Source organism: Anastrepha obliqua, chromosome 4 (genome assembly GCF_027943255.1).
Source record: "Anastrepha obliqua isolate idAnaObli1 chromosome 4, idAnaObli1_1.0, whole genome shotgun sequence".
Classification (NCBI taxonomy): domain Eukaryota; kingdom Metazoa; phylum Arthropoda; class Insecta; order Diptera; family Tephritidae; genus Anastrepha; species Anastrepha obliqua.
Window position 1 is genome coordinate 55429385 of NC_072895.1, and position 25708 is coordinate 55455092.

The 25708-nt window shown below is 34.6% G+C and overlaps 1 protein-coding gene across 4 annotated transcripts in view; it reads left to right on the forward strand.

Moving 5' to 3' along the window:
- The window catches only part of LOC129243625 (probable beta-hexosaminidase fdl), a 74586-nt gene extending 56935 nt beyond the window's left edge, over nucleotides 1-17651 (forward strand). For all 4 annotated transcript variants that reach the window (XM_054880783.1, XM_054880781.1, XM_054880782.1 and 1 more), the window contains exons 2-8: nucleotides 12384-12566; nucleotides 12638-13386; nucleotides 14786-15521; nucleotides 15675-15898; nucleotides 15982-16076; nucleotides 16281-16375; nucleotides 16850-17651. In XM_054880783.1, coding sequence (XP_054736758.1) covers nucleotides 12403-12566; nucleotides 12638-13386; nucleotides 14786-15521; nucleotides 15675-15898; nucleotides 15982-16076; nucleotides 16281-16375; nucleotides 16850-17009 — 2223 coding nt within the window. In that variant the 5' untranslated portion in view covers nucleotides 12384-12402 and the 3' untranslated portion in view covers nucleotides 17010-17651. The remainder of the gene's footprint in view (nucleotides 1-12383; nucleotides 12567-12637; nucleotides 13387-14785; nucleotides 15522-15674; nucleotides 15899-15981; nucleotides 16077-16280; nucleotides 16376-16849) is intronic.
- The last annotated feature ends 8057 nt before the right edge of the window (nucleotides 17652-25708 follow it).

The window sequence follows — 25708 nt, forward strand, 5'->3', positions numbered from 1 at the left end:
AACACCCAGCTGGTCCCACCAGATACACAGCATAACCTTCAGGCCATGAATATTCTGCGCCGACGTCGATGTTGAAGCATGGCCAGGGTATCCATACGTTGTCCGACGTTTTGGATTGTCGTAATGGACCCACTTTTCATCGCCAGTCACAATTCGATGCAAAAAACCCTTTCTTTTGTGCCGTTGAAGCAGTTGTTCGCATGCCATAAAACGGCGTTCAACGTCTCTTGGCTTCAATTCATACGGCACCCAATGGCCTACCTTTCGGATCATTCCCATGGCTTTTAAACGTTTGGAAATGGTTGATTGATCAACTCCCAAAGTTTTTGCAACCTCTTCTTGCGTTTGAGCCGGATCTTGATCGAGCAATTCCTCCAATTCGGTATCCATGAACTTTGGCGGCGCACCCTCGCGTTCTTCGTCTTCCAAGCCAAAATCACCACTTTTAAAGCGTGCAAACCACTTCTGGCACGTTCGCTCAGCTAGAGCATGCTCACCATAAACTTCCACCAAGATACGATGACTTTCGGCTGCTTTTTTCTTCATATTAAAATAATGAAGAAGAATTCCCCGCAAAAACACATTATTTGGCACGAAATTCGACATTTTCAAGTGTGGTAAAAATATTGTTGTTTACGCTTCAAATAAAAAACTTATACTGACGTTTGTGCCTTACGACAGTAGCTCTCCAATGAATGTTTGGAAATGTGGATCGATGGAATAATAATCAAGTTACGCCATCTGTTGTAAAACCGCACGAACTTATTCATAGTCCTATTAGCTCTGAAAATACATATATACATACATATATGTGCTGTCAGGGTCAGAATAATTGATAAGTTTTGACTAATTACGTATTAATAGATTTTGTAATATTAAATATTTTTTTTTTTAAATATAGTTCATACTACAACAAGAACATATAAAGCAAAGTTTCGAACTCTGTATAAAAATTTGTAAAAATTAAGGAAATTTTCATCATTTCATTTTTTACTCAGAATCTTTAGAATAATTTCGGGTACGCAGTTTTATAGACTACAGTGACAGAAGATAGAAAGAAATTAGAAGATATAGATTAGACAGAAAAAAATTAACCCGGGCGCTGCAATTATTTGAAATCTGATTGGCTCCGGGCTTGCACATCGCTGCAATAAAGGTCTTGTTGAGACTTAAGGTGGCCAATGTTGAAAATAAACTTTATTCTTTATGAGCTCACGGCAGTTACAAGAAGTTCCAAGTTCCCTAAATAAGCCAATTCACAAACGACACTTATTTTGATGGTAGATGCAAAAACATTCTGTCTGTATATAAAGAGATAAAAGCAAATAATATAGTAAAAGTAAATGTATGAAAGAAGACACCCGGCGTCAGTGAAAAAATATCTGGACCTTTAAAACGTAGTAATAGTTTTTTTTTTTTTTGTTTTACTCGAACTGAATATGCAGTTTCTGCCTTATAAGTTTTATGGCCACAGTGATAAACCTAAAAGTTGGTTAATAAGAATTTAAAAAAATATAGGATATCTAGTGCTGAAATGGTTTTATGGGACTGGCAAAGTTAAAAGACTCGTTTCTGCTCTCTCTTGACCGGGGCAATGCCAAGCACGCCATCAAATTTCGGAGCTTTCTTTGCTGAACGCAAAGAATCTTTGTTAAGCCAAATTAAATATAATCGTAGCTTACTGATTTTCGTTATGGTGGGGCACTGTCTAATAGGCATACACACCCAGAGGATGCCGGTACTCGACTTCTGCAGAAGTCGCACCTTCTGTCATTTCGCACTGTCTTGTACATCTAGACGAAGATTTACCATTTTAGGTAGACAATTTTTCAATGAGTTGGAAGATCTCAGCACAGTGGAAATCATCTCTCCTTATGTCTTTGAAAATGCACAAATGAGTTACGTTCATTTTCAATTGCAATACCAATAGCGAGGCCACGGCGCCAATTTTCCTAAAATTACAAAAAAATGAAAAAAACAAAGAAAAAATTTAAAAACCAATGTGACCATATAATTAAAACAGCTAGCTTTATGTAAAAGTTATAGCGTTTTTGTGCAACATCTCAACGTCTCATTTTCAGATGATACACTGCTGGATAAAGAGCTCCTGTAAATGTTTAGTTATTAAGGGTAAAGATTTTTCTATTTTCTTGGGAAAAGCTTAAAAAGTAGGTAGAGTTTTTGTTTTTCACTTATATATTATTTTTCGGGAAAATGGTGCATTTTTTAAATTAAAAAGTAAACAAAAATTAAGAAAAAAACTTTGTTTAAATCAAATAATATACAATACGAAATCCTTTTTTTGTTTTTGAAGATATATCGGCATGATCTGGCGATTTATAAAACCTACTTCGGTGTACGTAAGCTCGAATCTCCCTCGGCAGGCAATGGCAATCCTACGAGTGTATTTCTGCCATGAGAAAGCTCCTCATAGAAAAATATTTTCCTTTCGGAGTTGGCTTACAACTGTAGGTCCCTCCATTTGTAAAACAATATCAAGACGCACACCACAAATAGGAGCAGGAGCTCGGCCAAATACCCAAAAAGGGTGTAAGCGCCAATTATATATATATGTATAGATAACCATTTCTTAACAAAGGTAAAAGATTGGCACTAAATCGTTTTTCTAGTTGAAAACTCTCTCTGCAAATATTGTAAAATAGTTTGCAAAGTCACCACAACAATTTACTGTGCGTCTGGCGTTCTTACTTCAAATTCGCTAATCGAGTATTTATACATTTTTTCCGGACTCAATCTTTAGGAATATTGTTTTAAAAGGGCCCCTTAAAAAATCTTTTTTGAAGAAAAAAAAATTACAGAGACCTCAACCCTTAAGACCTTTGTAGTTTCAAGAAAAGACTGCAAACTTGTAATGCGGTAAAGCGGCTGGTTAGTATAAAAAAATGTAGGAAATGTGAGCTCGTAATACAAATAATGGAATACATAGTTTTTCAGAGTGCCTCCGAAACTATTATTAGAGGCATCACATAAGCTTTGACTTACTTATTTAATTTAAATTATTTTTTATGAAAATATAGTTCATTCTATAACAAGGATCATAAGACCCCAAGTTTAAAACTTTGAACAAAATTTATAAAAATTCGAAAAAATTTTTATCGAAATTAAAAAAAGTATAACTCTAATTTTTTTTTTAATATTTATTTAAAAATTTGCAATAGCAAAGTGCAAAATGGAAGTTTTTTATTATTATTATTATTTTTATATTTTTTCAATTTCCGTTTTTTCAATTTTCCGTATAAAAAACAAATCTCCGGCATTTAAATATAATTGAACTATATTAAAAAAATAATAATAAATGAAATTTAAAAATATTTAACTAAATAGTCAAAATATGTCAATGTGTGTTGCCTTTATAATAATTTCGGTGGATGTATTAGCGAATTTAAGCCAAAGTTGCTTCGGTGACTCTTGACTTTGTTTTAGCCGTCAAGACATTTTTAGAGATTTAGTTTTCTTTTATTTATTCAATTTGCCAAAGATTTTCTTCTTTCTCTTATTATAATGTAATGCAAATGTAAAATATCTTTTTATTTAAACATTGTTTTTTTTTTTGACATTTTTCAAACATTCAAGTCGTTGTTTTATAGCACGACTTATAATAATAGTTACACCACAATTTTTTTCTCACTGTATCTCTTCGCCACAGATATTAACACTTCAGAACAATGCACTCTCACAAACACTAACGCGCACAACTTAACACTTGGCCGCGGTTTATACAACTGAAATTTGCCGACCATCAACAATACTGTTTCGAACGATCCGCACTTTTTCGACAGTGAAAAGACAAACACATTCCATCAGCGCATCATACTGTAGCCACATACATACACACACACATACATCCTTAGCTAACTTGCGCTATTACTTGTGAAATATATATATGTACATACATGCATAACTTAAATGCATGGACAACCATTTCCTGCCCTTTTACTACCATCACCCAACGACCTTCCCACCAGTTCGCTCACTCGTAAAGGACACGCAACTCTTGCGGATAACAATCGGCTGTACAGTTGCACTTAAATGTATCGTATCGATTCACTCTCATCGCTGGCGGGATTTGTAGTAAAGTGCTGTATCGGCTTTTGCCTGTTGTTTACCGAATAGCAGTTTTACTTTTGAACGACGACAGTAGATATGTATGTATACTATGTACAATACTAGCTTAGGAAGAAAATACTAACGAAAGAGAAACGAACTATTCTGCTCTCTTTTGGTGCCGTGCAAAGTGTTAAACGTCTTTTAGGCGCAATTTTATATTGTCCATATCATAAATTGAACTACCTCTTACACAATATAAATACATGTATGCACTTATATTCGGGAAAATGAAATATAAATATGGGGTATCTTAAGACTATCTGCAATAAAGTAGTGGTTGGTATTAGAAAGGTAAACTGTGCTTTCGATTCTCAACTGTTAAGCTGAATTTAAAAAAATAACAAAGTAGGCTTAAAGTAATCATCATAAATAAATATGGAAATTATAGTATCATTCGACATAATACCACCCAAAATTTGCGTAAAGACCAAGCCTATCTATTGAATAAAGTAGTAGCCGAACAAAGAATTTCGAACTATCATATTTGGGAGCCTGCCGTTGAACAACATTCTCTTACCCGCCACATGTAACATAAAATTAGCGTAATTTTAATCTTGATGTTGAGAGTAACTACTTCAAAACTTCAGACCCAACATTTAGTTTTAACATTTTAGCTGTACAAAGACTTATAGGATGTTATGGCAATGGCGCCATATCGATAGAGCGAAGACTTCTCTTAAAATTTATTGAATTTTAACGTAAAGGTTAGTAGCCGTATCCTAAAAATCTGAAACACATGCTTCAATTTTGGTTTAAAGCAAAAAGTGAGTCTTCAAAAAAACTCCAGTGCTAGCATATACGACAAGAGAGTTTCAAAATTGGAAAAAAAATTGTGTTTCTTCCAAAGATTTTTGGCCTGTGCTATGGAGTAACACTTTAGCGATTTTTTGCCGCTATTAGTAGCCAGTAACTAACTGGTGAATATACTTAATTTAATAATAAATACCAGGTGGCGCAAAATTAATCAGTTTTGTTTTTGAATATTTTTTTTTACTAAAAAATGATTTTGAGTCTTTGATTTTGAATCTTTCCTTTGACCTTTACACACTCCATTGGATGTCTGTTTATATACTGTAGCTGTCTAGATCACTAGCGTTAGGTATGATTCATTTGAGACGCCATTTGCAAGAATTATAATTTCTCCGATAGGATGATTAATTTTATACCACCTTGTATGTTGTTGTACAGGGTGGGCCAAATAAGCCCTACTAATGCTACTACTACTACTACTAGCAGTATGCGTAGTTGCTCCATCTTGTTGAAACCACAAATTAGAATACTGCTCCGCCATTGGCCGCAAAAAGTTTTCAATCAATGTTCTGTAAGAAGCTTCTGAAATCGATTCCGGCGTTTCATCCTCATTTTCGAAGAAATATGGACCGATAACTCTAGTGGCCATACCACCGCACCAAACAGTTCATTTAGATGGGTGCAACTGATGTTGGTGTGTTGCCCTTGGATTTTCTGGGCCCCACAATCTACAGTTTTGTTTGTTAACATAACTATTTAAATGGAAATGCGCTTCATCCGACATCAAAACATTATTTAAAAAATCAATTTGTGTGGCTAATTGTGTAAAACGAATAGCGTATTGTAGTCGTTGTTGGTGGTCTTTCGGTAGAGTTCCATAATAAATTTCCAACAATTCAATTATAACCTACAAAAAGAGAAAAATAAATATGTCAAAAAATAAAACAGTTATTTGTGCTTAACATCAGTAGGACTTATTTGGCCCACCCTGTACATATTTTTTAATAGAAGAAAGTTTATTTATATTTTTAAATAAACAATTTTTATTAAAAAAATTATTTTCAATGTTTATATAAATACATTTATATAAATACATTCATACATATAATTTTTTCTTCATTTTTGCTAAAAATAAAAACGAAATTTAATTTATATAGTTTTACAAAATTTTGTGAAAATAAAATGTTTAATAAAGAGACAGGTATACCTGCATTTACAATTATTAGTAAAAAAATATATATTTAAACTTTTAATGCAATAGTTTTTAATATTAAACAAAGCAAAACATATTTTTAACATACATTTTTTTATATGCAGAGGTGGTCACTATAAAAACACATTGCAAAGTTTTGACTAATTATTTAATTGCTTGAATTGTTTTTATACAAATATAGGTTTTATTACAATAAAAAAGCTAAAGGGTCTTTCAAAAGGTGCGCCTAAAGGTTTTAAAATAAAACATGTAAAAATTTAGATTTTACTTGGCCCATTACAAGTTTTGACTACTTTTTTCAATAAATCTGGCCCTATGTCGTCAACGGTGGCTTAAATATTGTAATAAATAGATTGTTAACCGTGCTGTTTGGCAAGTTGAGCCATCTTGTTGGACCAAAATGTAGTCGGTGTCTAGCTGATTAATTTTTGGAAAAAAAACTCAGTCAGTATTTCTCAATTCGAAGGAAATAAGGGCCGATGTTGCTCTGTGTGACTAATGCTCTATGGAGTTCGCGATTAGATTGTTTTTGTTTATTTACACAGTTTGCCTTCTCAGCTATCAAGCCATAGTTATTGATATCGATAGATCTCATGCAGCTAAAAAAACACCCATTATATGTAAAAAATTTCATAATTTTAGTGCCCACTATAAACCCCTCTAGAGGTAAAGTCCCCTAAACAGTCGATTCATGAATGCCTAATTTTTGCGAGCGTCCAGATATCAATGTTGAAGGTTGTTCATCAGCACGAATTTTGTGATATACTGTTTTTAAAGATCGACTATTTTCATAATAAGTTTCAATAATTCTAACGCGTTGTTCTATCTTGTAAAATTGTACATTTACCTACCAGACAATCGTCAAAGATAGCATAAAAAAGTACCGTCTGGGAATTATTTACTACTGAATCTAGGCGTTACTGTTGAAATACCCTTTATTACAACAAAAACTGAATAACTCAAATGACTCATACTTTGTACAAAATTTTAAAATACAATATTCAAAGAATTTTCGTGAAAATTTCAAACTTTTTATTCGGAATGTTTAGAAAAGTATACCCAGAACTTATGGTTTTATAGTTGACCTACGTTGTAACGGATTTTCTTTCACCTGAAAAAAAAATCCAAGCAAATAAAGAAATTCGAGTGCATGCACTTTGTGTGGAAGGAAAATCTTGACGACTCACCAAAAGATCAGAATCAATGGTATTTGATAGTTCCTTACCGTAGGCAGTGATTATGAAAGCCAAAGGCGGGATCTCAAATTCGTGAAGGGTTAAATAAAAAAACAGTAAAAACCGAGCGCATATGGGCACGAGACATTACCTACCTCTCTGATCTATTCGAGTGTGTGAAATACAGATCTGCACTAAAAAAGGTTTACAAAATGAGTCTAGTCGCACAGCAAAATCATTACAGCAACCAAATTGCGGTAGCACAAGTGACTACTCGGCGTTAGAGGAAGAAAAGCACGGCGCACTGCTACCACTTTTAAATGCAACAAACGCAGAGGGTCAACATTCTTGTGGGCTTTTTTCGCTTATGCTTTTGGCATTGCCTTCTACTTTTCTGATATCCTGCTATTGGTGTTGCAGCGCCTGTGGCAAACATTCCATGCCTCATTCGAACTTTCAATTGCGCCTGCGAGCTCATTTTTGTTTTTCTGTTGTCTCCATTGCTTTGGCCTTTTCCATACAAATACATACTCTTATTTGGCCTTTTGACTCTCACACTTGTACATTAGTAAAATATATTTTCGTTTTGTTTGTATTTTTTGTTTATTGGAATTGTGCTCATTCTTGTACTGCGCGTGTGTGTGTTTTCATTTTTGGTGTTTTGGCGTGCTAGTAATTTTACTACACGCGATGTCTGACAAGCACTGACTGGCATCGACTCGCCGTTGGGTCGATGGTGTGTTCAAAGTTAAATAAGGCGCGCACTCGCTAGCACCACAACCAGTGGCAAGGACTCACTCGGAGCGCAGTGTAGTGGGCCAACTAGAGTCATTGGATGATGATGATGATGATGAAGTGAATACGCATTCTTTACAAAAAAAAAAAGACGAAAGACAAAAGAAGAAATAAAATTCCTCATTGCATTCCTGTTCTTAAATGGCTATTAAAGTGCTAATTTTTTACTCATCCAATTGTTGTTGTTAGTGGCGTTGGCTTTGTGGCTGAATGTAGTGGGTGTTAGTGGATCAGCAGCATAGTGAAATGTTGCAGTTGCGCTTTTTTGTGGCAAACAAACGCAATGCCAGAAATGACAAACATTTGAGTGTCTGGTATAATAGCGCTTTTGTTGTTGTGTAGGAAATAACATCGTGTTTGGTAAAATAAGTGAAACTAAAAGTGTGTTAATAATGTCGAACCGAATGTGCTGCCAGTGATTTATATTCAGATAATTATTATGTTAGACGCTGTCACAAATAGGCGCTGTCACCTGCTTTAAATACACACATCAATATTTTTACATCCATGTGTATTAATGTTTTTCGCTAATTTTCCTATGGGAAAAAGTGATTTTTTCATAGGGTAAATTTGTGTGTAAATATTCGAAGCATGGGGTAAGTGATGGTTTTTGTGAATATATCCATATTTTTTGGCTATGAGTGAAATCAATCCACAATCCGTGAATTTTACGCTTGATAATATTAAACAAAAGATACAGGGACAAAATCAGTCTTCGGCTTTCTAATTGTTAAAGATTAATTAGGTTACATTAAGATTAATTATTTATTTGAATAAATTAATAAAATATAATAAAGTTTTTTTGGCAATACATCAAATTTAGTATTTTCTGTTTTAGTCTTCCACCAACTGTTTTTTCTGGATGATAAATCAGCTATCACCAGTAAAGAAGTGGTGAATCTGTTTGGTGATTTTTTTTAAAGGAAATTTTGTTAGCGACGAATCTGACTCAAACTGGAATAGTCTTTTAAATGTTGCCTCGTCTCCAATGGAAAATGTTGAGGATGGTCTTTTAGTTGTTCTTCTCAAACATTGTTCTGGGAGTCGATTTTTGTTCTGCGTAAACGTAAAATGATTCGCGTATCCTAAAAAAATGAAAATAAACTTCAAAATGTTTTTATATGAAAATTTTATTTTCACTGACAATTTGTGTGTGAAACAATGGCGAAGGAGGTCCGTGGCAAGCCTGCAAGTGCGTTTCTACAAAACTATGTAAATGGTGGTTAAATTTCAAGGGCCGATGTTGAATGTGAACCACACCTAAACGTCAACGACACCGTTGGACTTCCTTCTTTGGGGTTATTTGAAAGAAAAGGTGTACGTCGATAAGCCAGCAACAATTCAAGAGCTAAAGGATGAGATAATTCGGCACATTAACGGCATAGAACCTCAATTATGCCACAGCGTCATCGAAAATTTGGACCATCGGATGGAGGTGTGCCGCCGAGACCGCGGCGGCTATTTAGCCGATATTTTGTTCCATACGTATTTAAGCCAATATTATCATAATAAAGAGAAATGACAATAATTTTCTAAAAAAATTGTATTTTATTTAAAATTAACACCGGCCCTTTAAACTTAACCACCCTTTATACACCGGAAAAGTTTCTAAAAATTTTGTTTAAAAAATTGAAGAATTTGATGAAAATTTGAAATTTTTTTTTTATTCGAACAATGTTTTAAACTAGGATTTATACGGTTATTGTTGTATGAACTGTACACAATATCAAGTCAAATCCTTGTGTCTGTGATTGATTGATTGTTGCCTTTTGCCTTGATTTTTAAATTGCCTTTTTTAATTTTTTGATTCTTTTTTTTTAGGTTTTTGTTCATTACGTAATTGAATTCAAATTATTTTTCTATATTTATTTGAAAAATTGTCATAGCTTTTATGATATTTTCAACAACAGTTTTTCAGGTTTTTATATTTACAAAAATCACTATCAAAGCCTACTTCTTTCCGAACAGACTTTCGAACTTCGCAGACTCTTATATCCTTAAATTGCTATTTAGTGCTTTTGACCAATCTACTTTAGAATATGCTGTGTTTATTTCGAGATCATACCGCCAATTCTCTATTGACCGAATTGAACGAGTGTAAAGAATTTTGCTCCCTCTGCCCTGAATTCCACTGATTCTGTCTCATTATATGAACCCCGTTTACTTCTAATTAAAACTGGGACTTTATTATACCAAAATTCAATGGACATACATGATTTTTTTCTAAAAATTCCGATTAAAAATTTATAGTTAAATTTTAATTTGAAAACTTGTTAAATTTTTTAAATTTTGTATAAAGTTTGAAAGTTTGATTTACTTGTTAAAGAATGTTTAATATAAAAAAATAACACATATTTTAATTCGGAAAACGCTGTAAATATTAAATGAATTCAGCAGGTACTTCTTTACTATTTTCCTGCGTTTTTTTAATCAGACCACTCGAGACCAATTCGAAAAATGTACCCAAAAATACATACACTGTACTTGTATGTGTGCACCATATGTGTGTTATAGCCATATGCCCATATATATGATAGTTCCCTTGTGTGCACCTTCAAACATATGAAAGTATAATTACAATCATTAAAATCAACCTACACGTGATACACGAGTGCTAATTGCCACATTCTTTGATATTGACAAAAACATCTCTACTATGTGGCCTACATATCCTTTGCCCTACTTTTTTCTTGGCCACTTATGTGAATTTATTCCTTCTTTCTCTTTTTTCTTATAATTCATTTGCTCTGATTGCCACTTTCATTTCAGGCGATAAAGATTTTAACTGCCGCTCTTTGTACTGTTTGTCTTTGCTAAAACACAAGAAGGGGCTCCTTAAACTCAAAATTATTTTTAATGCCAAAAAACGCCAGCAGTTGTACCTGCTATCATAGTAACGTAGTAAATTTTGAATCGAGTTTTTGAACATCAAATGGGATTTTGATCTGTTTTGGATACTTCTCTTTATTTAATGTCCATTGGTCATTCTAATAAAAACCATATAAATGCAGTTGTGGAATTTTTATTCAAAAATTAGAAAAATTCCGCGAGCATTCCAATCACGCGGTTTTTAATTAGAATTTCTAGAAAAAAAATTGGTATGCAGTTTTATTATAGCTTATTAAATTTTAGTACAATAAAGTGCAGATTTACGGTTGCTCAAAAATTCAGCTTGGTTTTTATAATTTTATTTTTATTTATAAATAATTTATAATTGTATCACGATCACATACATTGTACAATGCTACATACATACAAATGTATTTTGAATAACTTTTTTACTAAATAAAAATTAAATTGTTTTGAGTGATGGAAATATAATATTTATTTTGACTTCTACCCGCTCCATTGCTTGTCTGTTTGTATGCTGCGGCTGTTTAGTTCCCAAGTGCCATATATAAATGAAGTACGCCGCCATTTGCAAAAATTATTAAATAAATTTTTCTATAGGGTGATTCACTTTCCACCATCTCGTATATATATAAGTTATGTTGCCACTATACTTCCCAACGTCGCACCCTGTGATCACATTGCACTACACGTGAGTTCATTGCTCCAATTAAAGTTCACACAAGAACTTTCGCTGACGCGACACACGCGCAAGCGATCAATTGCAATATCCAATGCTTGGGAATTGCAAGGCCAGCATATTGGCCAACACGCGCAACCCAACGATTGCGAAATACCAGCAAGTGGTGGGAACTGCAACGTTGGCGAATTAGCTTAAATTAAGAAGTTAGTTGGTAAGAATTATATTTTGTAAAGTTTAGTTAGAATCAGAACCGCAAGTAGTGCGGAAAAAAAATTAAAAATGAACAATTGAAATCGCGTTTTTTATGTTATCGGTGAACAGTTGGTTCACCGCAACTTTAATTTTTTGGAAGCCCCTATCGGTCAGGGCTTAAGTTATATATATGTATATTTATATTATTGTCGCTTACACCCTCTTTGGGTGTTTGACCGAGCTTCTTCTCCTATTTGTGGCGTGCGTCCTGTTGTTGGCGACTTGTCATTGTCTGCCGAGGGGCGACCGCTATTAGAAAAAACTGTTTCTTCATTTTGGTGTTCCACGGAGATCTGAATCTACGTTCTCTCCGAATTCCGAATGGTAGTCACGCATCAACCCATCCGGCTATGGCGGCACCATCTAGTACATACATACGTGATTTTTGGGCAGCAGAACAATATTAAAAAAAATATATATATAATATTTATGGAATGAGTCTGAATTATTTTCTATTTTTTTTGCTCTTATAAACATAACAACATATTTTTTCCATACACTCAAATAAGGAAGAACTAAATTTTTCATTTTTTTCCAGGTTTCGTCACGTCCTCAAAATGGCCTTTACTGTGTCATTGCGTCGCGTGTTGCTCATACTGCTGACGGTAACGATATTCATATTAATAGTTTTATACTGGAAACAAGATGGTATTAAGCCGCAAGCATTTTTAGTTGAGAAATCGATGAATCGCCGACGTGATGTTAAAATGCGACCGCCACTGTAAGTTGATTATGATGATTTTGCACACATAACAGAAAATAAATTTTGTGATTCCTTTCTCATACACGCAGACCTGATGAAAAACTGTGGACATACAAATGTGAGAATGAACGTTGCGTACGACATTCGTATGGTGGTGGAGTGTCCACCGAACGCCGCATACCCTTCATGACATGCGCAATGACCTGCGGCGAAGTCAATATTTGGCCGCATCCGACTATAAAGACTGCCATTAGTTCAGTGTCTCTCACATTCACAATGGAAGATGTGCAACTGCGCATGGACACACCGCACAGCGCAGTCGAATCACAATTCAAACAATCTTTTGCCTATTTCCTAAGCGATCTGCGTCGCATACAACGACTGCCAAGTACGGATGAAACCTCAGAAGTCGCCGGTATTGGTGGTCGGGATGTGTCTACCGATGTTAATTCCGGTGTGCGCTCTCAAGTGCCTGAAATTCATTACATTCATAAACAGCAGCAACAACAAAATCAGCAGAATCATAATCGCGCGCGTCGAGATACAGCTTACGAGGCGTATCACACTGGTCACTCTGTTGCAGCTGCAGGTGATAGTGCATCAGAAATGGCAGGTGCAGATCACCATCAACGCATACGGCGGAATGTCGATATTGATCGAGCGCTGGGTAAAGTGGGCTTAAATGAGAATGTGGCACCGGCTGGAATTTTGAGCAATGTATTCAACACGCGTCGTCATTGTGACATAGGCACGCTGCTGGTGCAGGTGGAGGTGCACAAGTCCGGCGAAATAAATCTAAGCTTGGACACCGATGAGAGCTACAAACTTTCCATTGCACGTAAGTAAACGAAAAATAATACTTACACAAGTTGATAATTTTTTATTTTGTATACTTAATTCAAATGTTCGATAACCATTTAGATGGGGTTGAAATTTCATGAAAAGTCGTTTAGTTTCTCATTCCAAGGCATACATATTTCGTAATCACCAGTATATATATATTGAAATCTATGCCAAAAAGTAACCTTTTCGATTGGAATTAGTAGCTGAAGAGTTAGATGCTTTATTAAGCCTCATCTATGTCGGTCTGTATTCTTCCAAGTGGGTCACACAATTGTAGGATCTGAAAGCTTTCGGATGATCAGACCGAAGAATAGCGATCTTAGATGAGTGCGATATAGGAGACGGTGGTCAGGATCGTACGTAGCTTCGACATATGTTTAACATGCTACAGTCTTCAGAGCTTAATTGTGCCGGTATTACACGACTCTCGTCAGGCAATTCGAGCTCTTCGCCTGTGGTAGGCCTTTGATTAAATTGATTGCTGATTGAACCTCGGTTAATGTCGCTTACAGTTTGATAGGATGTGACAGTTAGCTACATACTTTTTCTGGATTTCGACCTTAAGCTCAAAGAAATAACAGGATCTTTAGGACTTAAATATGCAAGTCCTGTCACAACGACATAAGATGCATTGTGCGACTGTCATAAGTGCGAGCAAACTTGCGTTGCGTGGCAGAAAACCGGCCGGCCAAATGATTTGTATGTTGGAAGGATGTTTATGTGTCCTCTGTACTTTGTTGGCAATTGCAGTGGTATACGTTCAGAAAGAGGTTCCGCTCTTTCTTCAAAAAATATCGGTTTATTTACAGTTTTGATCCCCAGTGACAACCATTCAGATTACCCTACAGTTCAACGATCAGTAAAAACCTATTTAGGGCAACCATTAATAGTATCTTCAAATTTCTTTCCCATCGATCTAAAGAGCTTAGGCATAAGCAGAGTAATAAATAAACAAATTAAGAGTCCTGCAGTATAAATTATAGGACCTGGGTTTCATGAGCAGCGCACGAGGAGGTATAGAAAGTGCGCTTTGGCGACGAGATTGAACCAAAGAAAAAGGGATGCCGATGTTGCAACTCAGCTTGCTACATTATATAAAATATGATATTATGCTATACAAAACCAAGCGGCTTTCACTAGTTGAGTTGGGCGCATTACTTTCAATAGGTAGTGGTTGTTGTTTGATTCGGGGCATAAGTCAATCTGACGATGCTTTGATAGTGATGAATAATTGTATGACTCAAAAGCACTAAGATAAACTTTGGTCTAATTTGATCCTACATATATGACGGAAATACATATCTCTCATTTTTGTATAGTACACATCAATTACATTTTGTTATTGTAAATCAAACTATATTCAACCATATATTACTAAAAATTATTACTTCCAGATGAACGAGGAACCGTTAATGTTCACATCACCGCTAATTCATTCTTTGGCGCTCGCCACGCTTTGTCCACACTGCAGCAATTGATCTGGTACGATGACGATGACAATCTCTTGCGCATTCTGTCAAAGGCAATAATTGTTGATACACCGAGGTTTCGTTATCGCGGCCTTATGTTGGACACTTCAAGACATTTCTTCTCGGTAGAGGCAATCAAACGCACCATTGTCGGCATGTCACACGCGAAGCTCAATCGTTTCCATTGGCACATAACCGATTCCCAAAGTTTTCCCTATGTGTCGAAACATTTCCCCGAAATGGCAATGCATGGCGCCTACTCGGAACATGAAACCTACACTTTTGAAGATGTGCGTGATGTGGCAGCTTTTGCGCGTTTGCATGGCGTACAAGTCTTGCCGGAGATCGATGCGCCGGCGCACGCTGGTAACGGTTGGGAATGGGGACCAAAACGTGGCCTTGGCGATCTATGTTTGTGTATAAATCAACAACCGTGGAGTTTTTTCTGTGGTGAACCTCCGTGCGGGCAACTGAATCCTAAAAACAACAACACTTATCTTGTACTGCAGCGTCTGTATGAGGAGTTATTGAATGCTACCGGCCCAACAGATTATTTTCATCTCGGCGGTGATGAGGTGAATCTTGAATGTTGGGGTCAGTACTTCAACGACACAGACTTGCGTGGACTTTGGTGTGATTTTATGTTGAATGCGTTGACGCGGTAAGTGTTGCAAACGACAAGGTGGAACTAGGCGATGCACGATTTTTTGTTTTTTCATTTTTAAATATTAATTTTTGTATTTTTTTTTTTTAATATTGTAATATTTAATTTGGTTGACTGTAATATTCAAATATTTATTTTTGTTGATTGTAGACTGAAAATCGCAAACAATAATATCGAGCCGCGCATAGTGAGTGTTTGGTCGAGTGGTCTGACGAATACAAAATGTCTTCCAAGCAGCCGATTTGCTGTGCAAGTGTGGGGCGGTAGTTCGTGGCAGGAAAACTATGATCTCATTGATAACGGTTTCAATGTGATCTTCTCCCATGTGGATGCCTGGTATCTGGACTGTGGGTTCGGTAATTGGCGATCAACAGGTGAGTGATAAGAAGAGGCATACGTATAAGCCAAACGAGATTGAATGGAGGGTTGCACATACATATGAAATTTATGCTTACAGGTGAGGGCGCCTGTTCGCCTTACCGCACTTGGCAGAATGTGTACAAACATAGACCGTGGGAGCGCATGCGGCTAAATAAAGCGCAGCGAAAACAGGTAACTATTTACATCCGGCCGAGGGCTGTTACTTCAGCAGTATTCCCCAAAAAATGTATGGGGAATGCTTTATGCTGTACAATAACCACAAAAACAACAACAATAATGTCGCTTTATAGTTTAAGGTTTAAATAATTCGCATTAACCAAAATGTGTCCTGTTCTCTAATTAACTCTATTCTCTTCTTCTTCTTTTTCCATTTAGGTACTGGGCGGCGAGGCTTGCATGTGGACGGAGCAAACCGATGAGTATCAATTGGATAATCGATTATGGCCGCGTTCTGCTGCACTAGGCGAAAGGTAAGTATCGGGTGTTTTTTTTAGCCGCGTGAGAACTATCAATATCTATAACTAAGGTTTGACGGCTGAGAATGGCAAATTCTTGTTGAATCGTTCAAGCCAGAACAACGCTATCACATTGTGGAAATTTTCTTTGAAAAAAAAAAATAAATAAATAAATAAATCTGCTCACGAAGTTCATAGGGCGAAGTGTTGAAGAAGACACCGAAAAGTCATTCCGTCGTTGTTCTCAACCGTAGTCCTTCGACTACGTGTAACATTTACACGTAAGGATCGATGCTTACGTGCCTATAAAATACAGTTTGTGCAAGAATTGAAGATAAATGGCCAAAAAATGGCATCGCATTTTTGCTGATTGTATCTTTTGCATTATCATTTTACGTTCTCATTCTCTTAAACAAACACTCTACCATTAGCATTTAAAGACTTCAAAATATTAAATAATATTACGTTTTTTGTATATCATTTATTCAGACTATGGAGTGATCTAGACGATGATCGGGAATTCGATGTGGTACCACAGGATGTTTTTAAGCGTATGTCTGTATTTCGTAATCGACTTGTCGAATTAGGCTTGGAGGCGGAGCCAATATTTCCAAAATTCTGTGCACAACATCCAGGCGAATGTATTTGATATTATTTCTAATTGCCTAATTAGTCTGCATTTGTACATATGTACGCGTATGCGCAAGAAAATTAGAATCTCTGATAACTCAGTGTGGATCGATTTGTGCCTAAACAGTGTAAACTTCATGTTCATGCCGGAGTTGTCTACATTTTTAATTTGTTAAAGTTGCTCGATTAATATCATTTTTATTTAGCATAAGATTACAAAATTAGTCACGTGCAGGTTGCTGATTTCCTGAATTTTTGCAAACTAAAGGTTGAAATAAAAAAAAAATAAAAGCAATGCTCATTGACATATGACGCGCAACTCAGCAATATATTTGATATTGGATATTGATATTGTTTTTAAACTTTTATTAGTGCAATTGTTTTTATTTCTCCTAGCCTTTTATTTAAAATAATATACCGTATATGATTTTAATAAAATATGTTCATCAGCACTGTTTAAATATGCAAATCATTTGCTTTTAAATAAGTCCTTAATATTGTAGTGCATATGTATATGTATAATTGCGCACACACAATGATGTATGTATTTTATAATTAGTAGATTATCTGAAATAGAACCTAAAATAGTTAAATTAATTTCTAAATTGTAAGCTGTTAAAAGACAAACACCCTGCAAAGCCAGTACTAACTAAGAACAATTTATTAGTGATTTTTCATTTCTTGGCAATATTTTCAATTATTTTCAATTATTTTGTGTTAGTTTGTGATTATTTGTGATGGTTTGTTTTTATGTACAATACATAAAAAAAATGAAGTTCCAAAGCACTTTGTGTGCTGAAACTTATTTTTTATTTACAAAAATTTCTTAACGAAGGTCTCACATTTTCAATGTATCAGCGAACGCCTAGCCATAGGTACCTACACATATGAATTAATTAAGCGAGCGGCTGTTACATAACCATTGTGTTAATCGGGATTAACGACTTAATTCGGAATGAACTCAGGAATTAAGTGTAACTAATCTGAATCAACTACTACACTTAATTCCCATAATTTTAGCGAATTAGAGGAATTATCGATGGCCACACTGCCCAAAAACGACGATTAATATTTATTGTAAATGAAAAATAATAAAGCTTTAAAAACGAAGAACAAAAAAAAAAAAAAAACTGGATGCAATGCTACTTTTCAGTAATACGCTCGAAATTCCATTAACTGTTTTGATAATTCGGAGCAGTTTGAGAAATTGCAATTTAATAATACGTTCACATATGCATTAATCACCTATAAATCCACCAAATTAATCTACCCGTCCACATATGGCAGATTACCTGCAAAATTAACAATCAGCTGTCAATACTACTTTGAGCGGTTTTTCTTCATAGAAATTATTTTGGTGGAATATTTCGGTGTTTTTGGTTTCTTTAATTATTATTAACGATATGAATAAAATATAAGGAGAAGGAAAAGCTAATTCAATTGCGCAATTGGCTGCTAATAATAAACAGTTGGAGGAGATCCGTAAGCGGCGTTTACTAAGGTTGCAAAAAATTATAGCGCAATGCGCATGGGATATTCTATATTACATTTTATAATAAGTAAGAAGAGGACAAAATGTTTATGGACACGCGCTTTTTTCTGTAAAATGATTCCCTAATTAATAATATTTAACAAAAATTGTATTAGAATTATGTTTACAGACCTGTTTTCTTTGCCGGCATCCCTTTCATTTAGTTTTTATTTTGATGTTTCTCCTTATATTCGTAATAATAGTTATCGATACACAGAAAACACAGGGTTGTATTTCAAAAAGTATCGTTATTATCTAGGATTATTTTATAATCTCTGATTTTGGGAGAGAAATTTTGCATGGGAAATCGCGCTTTTTAATAACGGGTTTTGAGTTAAGCGCGAAAAGGTAGATCATCTACTTATATGTGAACGTATTACAACATTTTGTTTTTAAATAAATAGATATTTCTTAGTTTCAGGACAGCTAATACCCGTATTTGTTGCCTGAGGTCCATCTTTTACTGACAAAACTATCAGCTGCTTACCGTCTGTCACACTACTATTTTATTGAGATTAGCTGTACCGGTAATCCGGATTAACGCCGCCGTCTATCAATGCAATTAGCAGCCATATACGATTTTAAGCCAAAATGTGAATAAACATTTTTAATCTCACTCACGCGCTCACAAATAATGTATGATTTTTCTTTTTAGAAATTTTGTTTTTATTACATTGTTTATTTTGATAACATTTTTTTTTATAAATATTTTTATTTATTATGAACATTTTTTGTTTTTGGAATATCATCACTGGCTTTGGCACGAACAAAATTACATACATGTGAACCATAATTTATAAGTAGTAATATAGCATTCTAATTAGCATATATCGAGTTGGGGGAAGCTACTAGTTTTAAGTGATTTTTAGTGATACAATGTGACCTTATTTGATAAAAAAAAGTGAAAACATGAAGAAAAAATTTTAAACCTATACTGCAGGAATCTCTCTTATAAATTTATTAAATGACGTTTACGGCACCTGCTTAGTTTGCGAATGATTTCAATTGTTTACTTTGCAATCCAAAAGCTTTGCAAATAAAAACAAAAACCAAATAATTGCTGGTTTATTTACTTATTAGTTTCTTGATGTTATTAATGGCCACTTAGCAAACATTCTTCCATAAATTTCTTGCATTTTACTTATAATCCCGTAATTATACTATTTATACATTCTGCCGACCCAAACGCATATCTCAAAAGCTTTGCTATCTATGAAAAACTGTTAATCTTCCACTGAATCTCTCTTAAAACTCTCTTGCATAAATCACGCTATGCTATATACATACATACAAGTCTACATGTACATTTATAAATTTACAAATGAATTGGTAATATTGTATGTAAATTTATTTTCAAATGCTTGAAGAATATTGTTTTGTCTGAATGTATGTAGATTTCAAACTGTACATATTTAAAATGTATACATACCTAAATCAAATGTTTCTTTAATGTTCATTTACATAGATATGCATTAATTGAGAATTTAATTGAAAACGTACACACATATGCTCTCTGTATCCTTAGGTATAGCGAAAATAGGAAGAAAAATAATTGCATAAAAAATGTATAAAAAGTAAGCAGAATAAATTTACTTACAAAAATTGTTACTAGATTCGAAAAAATTAAAAAAAAATATATATATATACATATATATATATATATATAATATCTAATAATAAGTTTAAGAACTAAGAATTGAGTATACAAATTGACTCATGTAAAGTTTGTACGTATAAGATTTATGTGAATTATATAATCTTAGGCAGTCATAATTTATACAGAAACACTGTTTTCTTTTTTAACAAATGATGTATTGTAACAGTAGAAAATTAATAAAGTACTTATTGAAAAAATAATAATAATAATAGTAATTGAAAAAAACATTAATTTAGCAAATTATGCTGTTGCAACTGCCTCTTGATCGAAGAGCGTAAAACAATCCTCCTAGGGCTGTATTAGTGATGGTTCTTGGCCGAATATTTATTTACATTACTCCGCTAGTGTAGATGTGACATGAATTATAATCGTTGTTGTTGCTTTTGCTGATCTATCAGCGTTGTACAAATCGCTCAGATGCTTTCGTTAGCTGTAATCGGCTTTGTTCTTCTAACAGGTGCGACATCAAATGATGCAGTCCGAAGGTCTTTGGCTATGCTAGGCAAGTATTTGCCACACTAGGCAAGTATTTGCCATCTCGAGCAAAGCTGGGTTTGGATGGTCGCTTGGTGGTACGGTCACTTCAATAGCAGCCTTCTTTTTTTCGTCGTTCAACTTGATTAACCTGAGCCCTAGAAAAGAAGTGATTTCGGTGTTTGTGTTAGCGGAATGAAGTGCAGGCTGTAGCTTTGCTCTCGCTATAACAATGGAATGCCGCTGGAATGGCAATATATATATATATATATAATTGACGCGTACACCCTTTTTGGGTGTTTGGGTGAGCTTTTTCTTAATTTTGGTGTTTCACCGAGATTCGAACCTACGTTCTCTCTGCGAATTCCAGATGGTAATGAATTCGTCGATGCTCCAAATTTTCTCAAAAGTGTCGTAATTAGCGACGAAATATGGTTACATGGCTGTGAAGTTGAAACCAAAGCCCCACCATCCTAAAGGAAGCGGCCTGAAGAGCAAATACTTAAAAAAATCACACCAATTTTGATCAAATGTGAAGGTTTCACTCACTGCTGTCTGCATTTACATTGGCGTGGTGCACTCTAAGTTCTGTCCAGAAGACCGTGAGGTGAAAAATGAATAGCACCTTGGAGTTATGCACCATTAGCGTGAAGTAGCCCGAATAATGTGATACAATTTGTCATGCACTTCTCTGCTTGTTCGTGAGTTTTTGGGCGAAAAACAAACCGTTATCATTATTCAAACGGACTTGGCCTCCTGAGACTTTGTCTTGTTGCTGTTTTTGCGCCTCCTATTTGAGTCCAGAAGCGGAATCAGGCATTTCTCGATATGCATTTCTATCAAGCAAAAGCTTCTCATAAGAACTTTTTCATTCAGAGGTGGCAAAAAACTACAGACTCTTCCATTTATAGGGCAACATCAAGACTTACAGAACAAATAAGAGAAGAAGCGCCGTCAAACATCTAGCAAAGGATATGTTTGTTTATTTAAAGTCAATGGTTTCACAGAACCTTACAGATTAGGTACAATGAACTAGAACTAAATATGATATGAAGGCACGGCAGTCTTAAATACATTATGGCTAGAAAATATATATCGGGTTTGAATAAAATCTCCTTCCCATCAGCCATTTCTTCAAATTGGGGAACAAATAGTAGTCCCAGGGATCCGAGGGAGTCAAGCCTGGAGAAGAGGGGGTATGTGAAACGAGTTGCAATTATATTTTCATTAATTTTGTGACCACAACTGCTGAGGTATGAGCTGGTGCGTTGTCGTGGTGGAAGAGGAAAATAATTCGACTTCCTCGATTCAAACGAATGCCAAATACAAAGAAACAGACCGATCTGGCCAAAACTTGGTGTGTGTTCTTTCAATAGATGCTACTAACTAAACATACTTTTGATACGGGCTAGTAGTGCCATCTTTCTGACTTTGCTCGGACTTTTGCAACGACTCGTAATCTCATGGATTTTTTAATATGACATCCGTCGTGGCTACGAGTTGCATGGTCCATTTGATCTGTCTAATGTTTGACTACTTTTTCCAATAAATCTGGTCGTATGGGGTCAATGTTGGTTTGCATACTCCGCAAGCGCGCTGTATGGGAAGTTGCGTCATCTGGTTGGAAGTAAATGTCGTCGATGTTTAGCTGATCAATATTTGAAAACAAAAATTCAGTCATCATGGCTCGATAGTGCAGCTCGTCCCTGATTTCGAAGATAATAAGGACGGATGATGCCGCTAGTGCTCTATGAACTTCGCGAACAGATTTATTTTTTCCAAATTTCCACAATTTCTTCTAGCGTTAGACGATTCATGATGACTTGCCAAATCTTTCTGAACAGAAATGCCAACATAGTTCGCCATTCTCAGCTGTCAAATCAGAGTTATCGATATTGATAGTTCTGATGCTGCTAAAAAAACACCCGATACATATTTTTAACTTTATATTGCAAAGAGTTGAATTCATAACCATTTATTAATTGTAAAATTCAATTGAAAATATTTCATTTGAATTTATTTGAATTTATTTATTACTAGTATAATAATACATTATAATTTACAATAAACTGTAAGTCCTACAGAGACTATTAAAAGTCTGTTCGTAGGCTAGTAGCATTTATAATGACAATATTACAAACTAAATATAACATTTAACAAAATAAATTTTGTATGCAACATACGTAATATACATTTGACTTACTAACTAACTAACAACAAACTTACTTATATCTAGCGGTTCTATGAAGAACATAAAATAATTTTCCTTTTTTTTTATTTTTTTTTTATTTTACAATGAAATAGCGCGATATTAACAAATATCATAGGTGTAAATTAGTTTTTGTTAACCAGATTTTTATATCTTTTTTATTTTTGTCGTTAATTACATCATAGGCTTTTAACTTCATTGGAAGCTGATTAAATAATTTAATGCTATGGTTTATGTAACATTTTGAACCAATACGTAATTTACATTTTATGTGCTCAATTTGTCTATTTCTAGTATTTATTATCCTTGATAGAAAATAATTCTTTAAGTTATTGTAATTTTGTATTAAAGCTGTAAAGTAGAACAACTTTTTTATCGAAAGAATGTTGTTAATATTTAAGGAATTATCCGTTATTGAGTTTTGTTTACTCTTAAATATTATTTTTAATATTTTATTTTGTACTAATTCAATCCTATTTAGTTCAGATTTGTACGCACCTCCCCAAGCTACGATACCGTAAGAGGTGACTGACTCAAATAGGGTATAATAAATAGTTAATAATTGTTCTTTGTTTAATATATATTTTAATTTGGCAAAAACAAAGATTAAATATCTATTTCGCTTTATTAAATAATTAATTTGAAAATCCCATTTTAACTTATAATCGATTAAAATGCCAAGATATTTAGTGCTTTCAACCCGTGTTATTGGATTACAGTTACATTTGCTGTTAGAATCATGATTATGCATAAATATATTAATATTTCCAGGTACAGAACCTTTATAAACTCCAAAAGTTAGAAATACCGTTTTATTAATATTCACAGATAACTTGTTTTGACACATCCATGTAAATATTTTATTTGCAATTAAATTTGCATTTAGTTCAGCATCCTCCCAAGTATCGCCACTTATAAGAATGGTTGTATCGTCAGCATACGATATTATATTGTGAGGGTTTTTTTGGCTAAATTGTACAGCACTATATATTTCATTTATGTATATCAAAAATAATAAAGGTCCTAATACTGTCCCCTGAGGGACTCCAATATCCACCATCGTTTCACTACTAACAATACCATCTACCTTTACACATTGTGTTCTGCCAGTAAGATAATTCTTTATAAGATTCAAGGCGAGTCCACGGATACCAATATCGCTTAATTTTTGTATTAGAATTCGACGTAAAGATTTCATTGAAGCATTAAATTTTACGAGTTGTAGTAAAAAGAGCTATCAGTGGTTCCACTTATGATATCATGGACGAAGATCAACTCGCATAACATTAGTTGGTAATGGGGAAAAAGATTAGGCAAACAATGACAAGGGAGTTTTAACACTCCCTCATAAATGGTTGCATTTAAGAAGGATGGAGAAAGAGGAAACATTTTCCCTTCGTGCGTACAGGTAGTAAAAACGTAGGCTAATAAGGACTCAAATAGAAAATAAAAAATTAGAAATGTTAGCTATACTGGTTATCGAAAGTACATTAAAACAAAATATTGTTTTTTTTTAGTGCAAATGTAAAATTTATTTAGATGGCACAAAATTTGTAGTTAGACTTGAGTCAAGCCAAAATTCGACAAAACTCATGATAGTGGTCGCGGCTAGTAAGTCCTTAAAAGAGCGTTTTCATTATATTAAAAAAAAAATTGGCTGGCATACAAAATAAGCCTATATGTGGACGTAATTTTTATGCCTTCCATCAAATGTGTAGGAAATATTCTTCGTTCAGATTTATTAAAGAGAGAATGACGGAAATTAGTCATTTATAAAACTCATAGTAACGAAATAATTAAGGATATTAAATAAACAATTTACAAAAACTTACCTCAACGAGGCACGAAAGAGAGCAACAGCTGACCGGAAAATATTTTTAAAGTATTCGAATCCAGAAAAGCGTGCCGTTCATGATGTGTGAAAACCACTGTGACCATTTTTGTGGAACATTTTAGCCCTCCAACCTCTCAACAGATATATATTTACATATTTTTCCCTCTCCTTGCAGATTGGGCTGTTTGGGGAACTGGATTTGGTCAAGATTCATGGAAGCATGGAGGTATTTTCGAAATAAGCCGTATCTGAAAGGAATTGGGTTAGGTGGTAGTTTGTTTTTCCATGGTTCCTTTCGATTGACGTTGCAAGGATGAGTATTAACTCATGCGTCCATTTACCTTTCGGTGATCTGTTCCACCGGTCTTGCCATTGGGCGATTAAACGAAAAGTTTCTTCAGCTGCAATAATGACTTTACGCCTCACTCTACCTCACCGTGTTCGGATAGTCTTATATGTACATATATATTCTATGTATTTCTTTCAACGAATCGTCATCAGAAATTGTACGAAAGCTGCAGATAGTCCGTAAAGCGCTTAGCCGATAGGCAGCTATCAGTTTTCTTGCGTTGCTGTTCATGTTCAATGCGCTAGCCCAGATCGGTGTGGCATACAAAAGGACTGAGCTGACTACACTACTATATAGGATTCTTTTGGTATGGCCACGGCCGCCGTTGTTTGGCATTATTCGAGTAGACAGACAGGACTGCACACTCGCTACCTGCTTCGCAATATATTCCAGGAGCGTTTTAAAATTGAAACGACTATCAATCATCAATCTTATGTTAGGTATTTAATAGCGAGTTTTGAATGAATAGTTACAGTTGCAACATTTACACTGTGTGTTACTAACATTTCGTTAGTACGTATATATATGTATATGTAATTTACCGTAAAATTAAGAGGTAGCGAGAAAGCTACTTACTTTTTCTTCCGTGTTCACTCCTCTCGGGAGCAGAGGGTTTCGACAAGACTCAGTCTGGGGTTGGTTTCGTTAATCTATTTTGATTTCT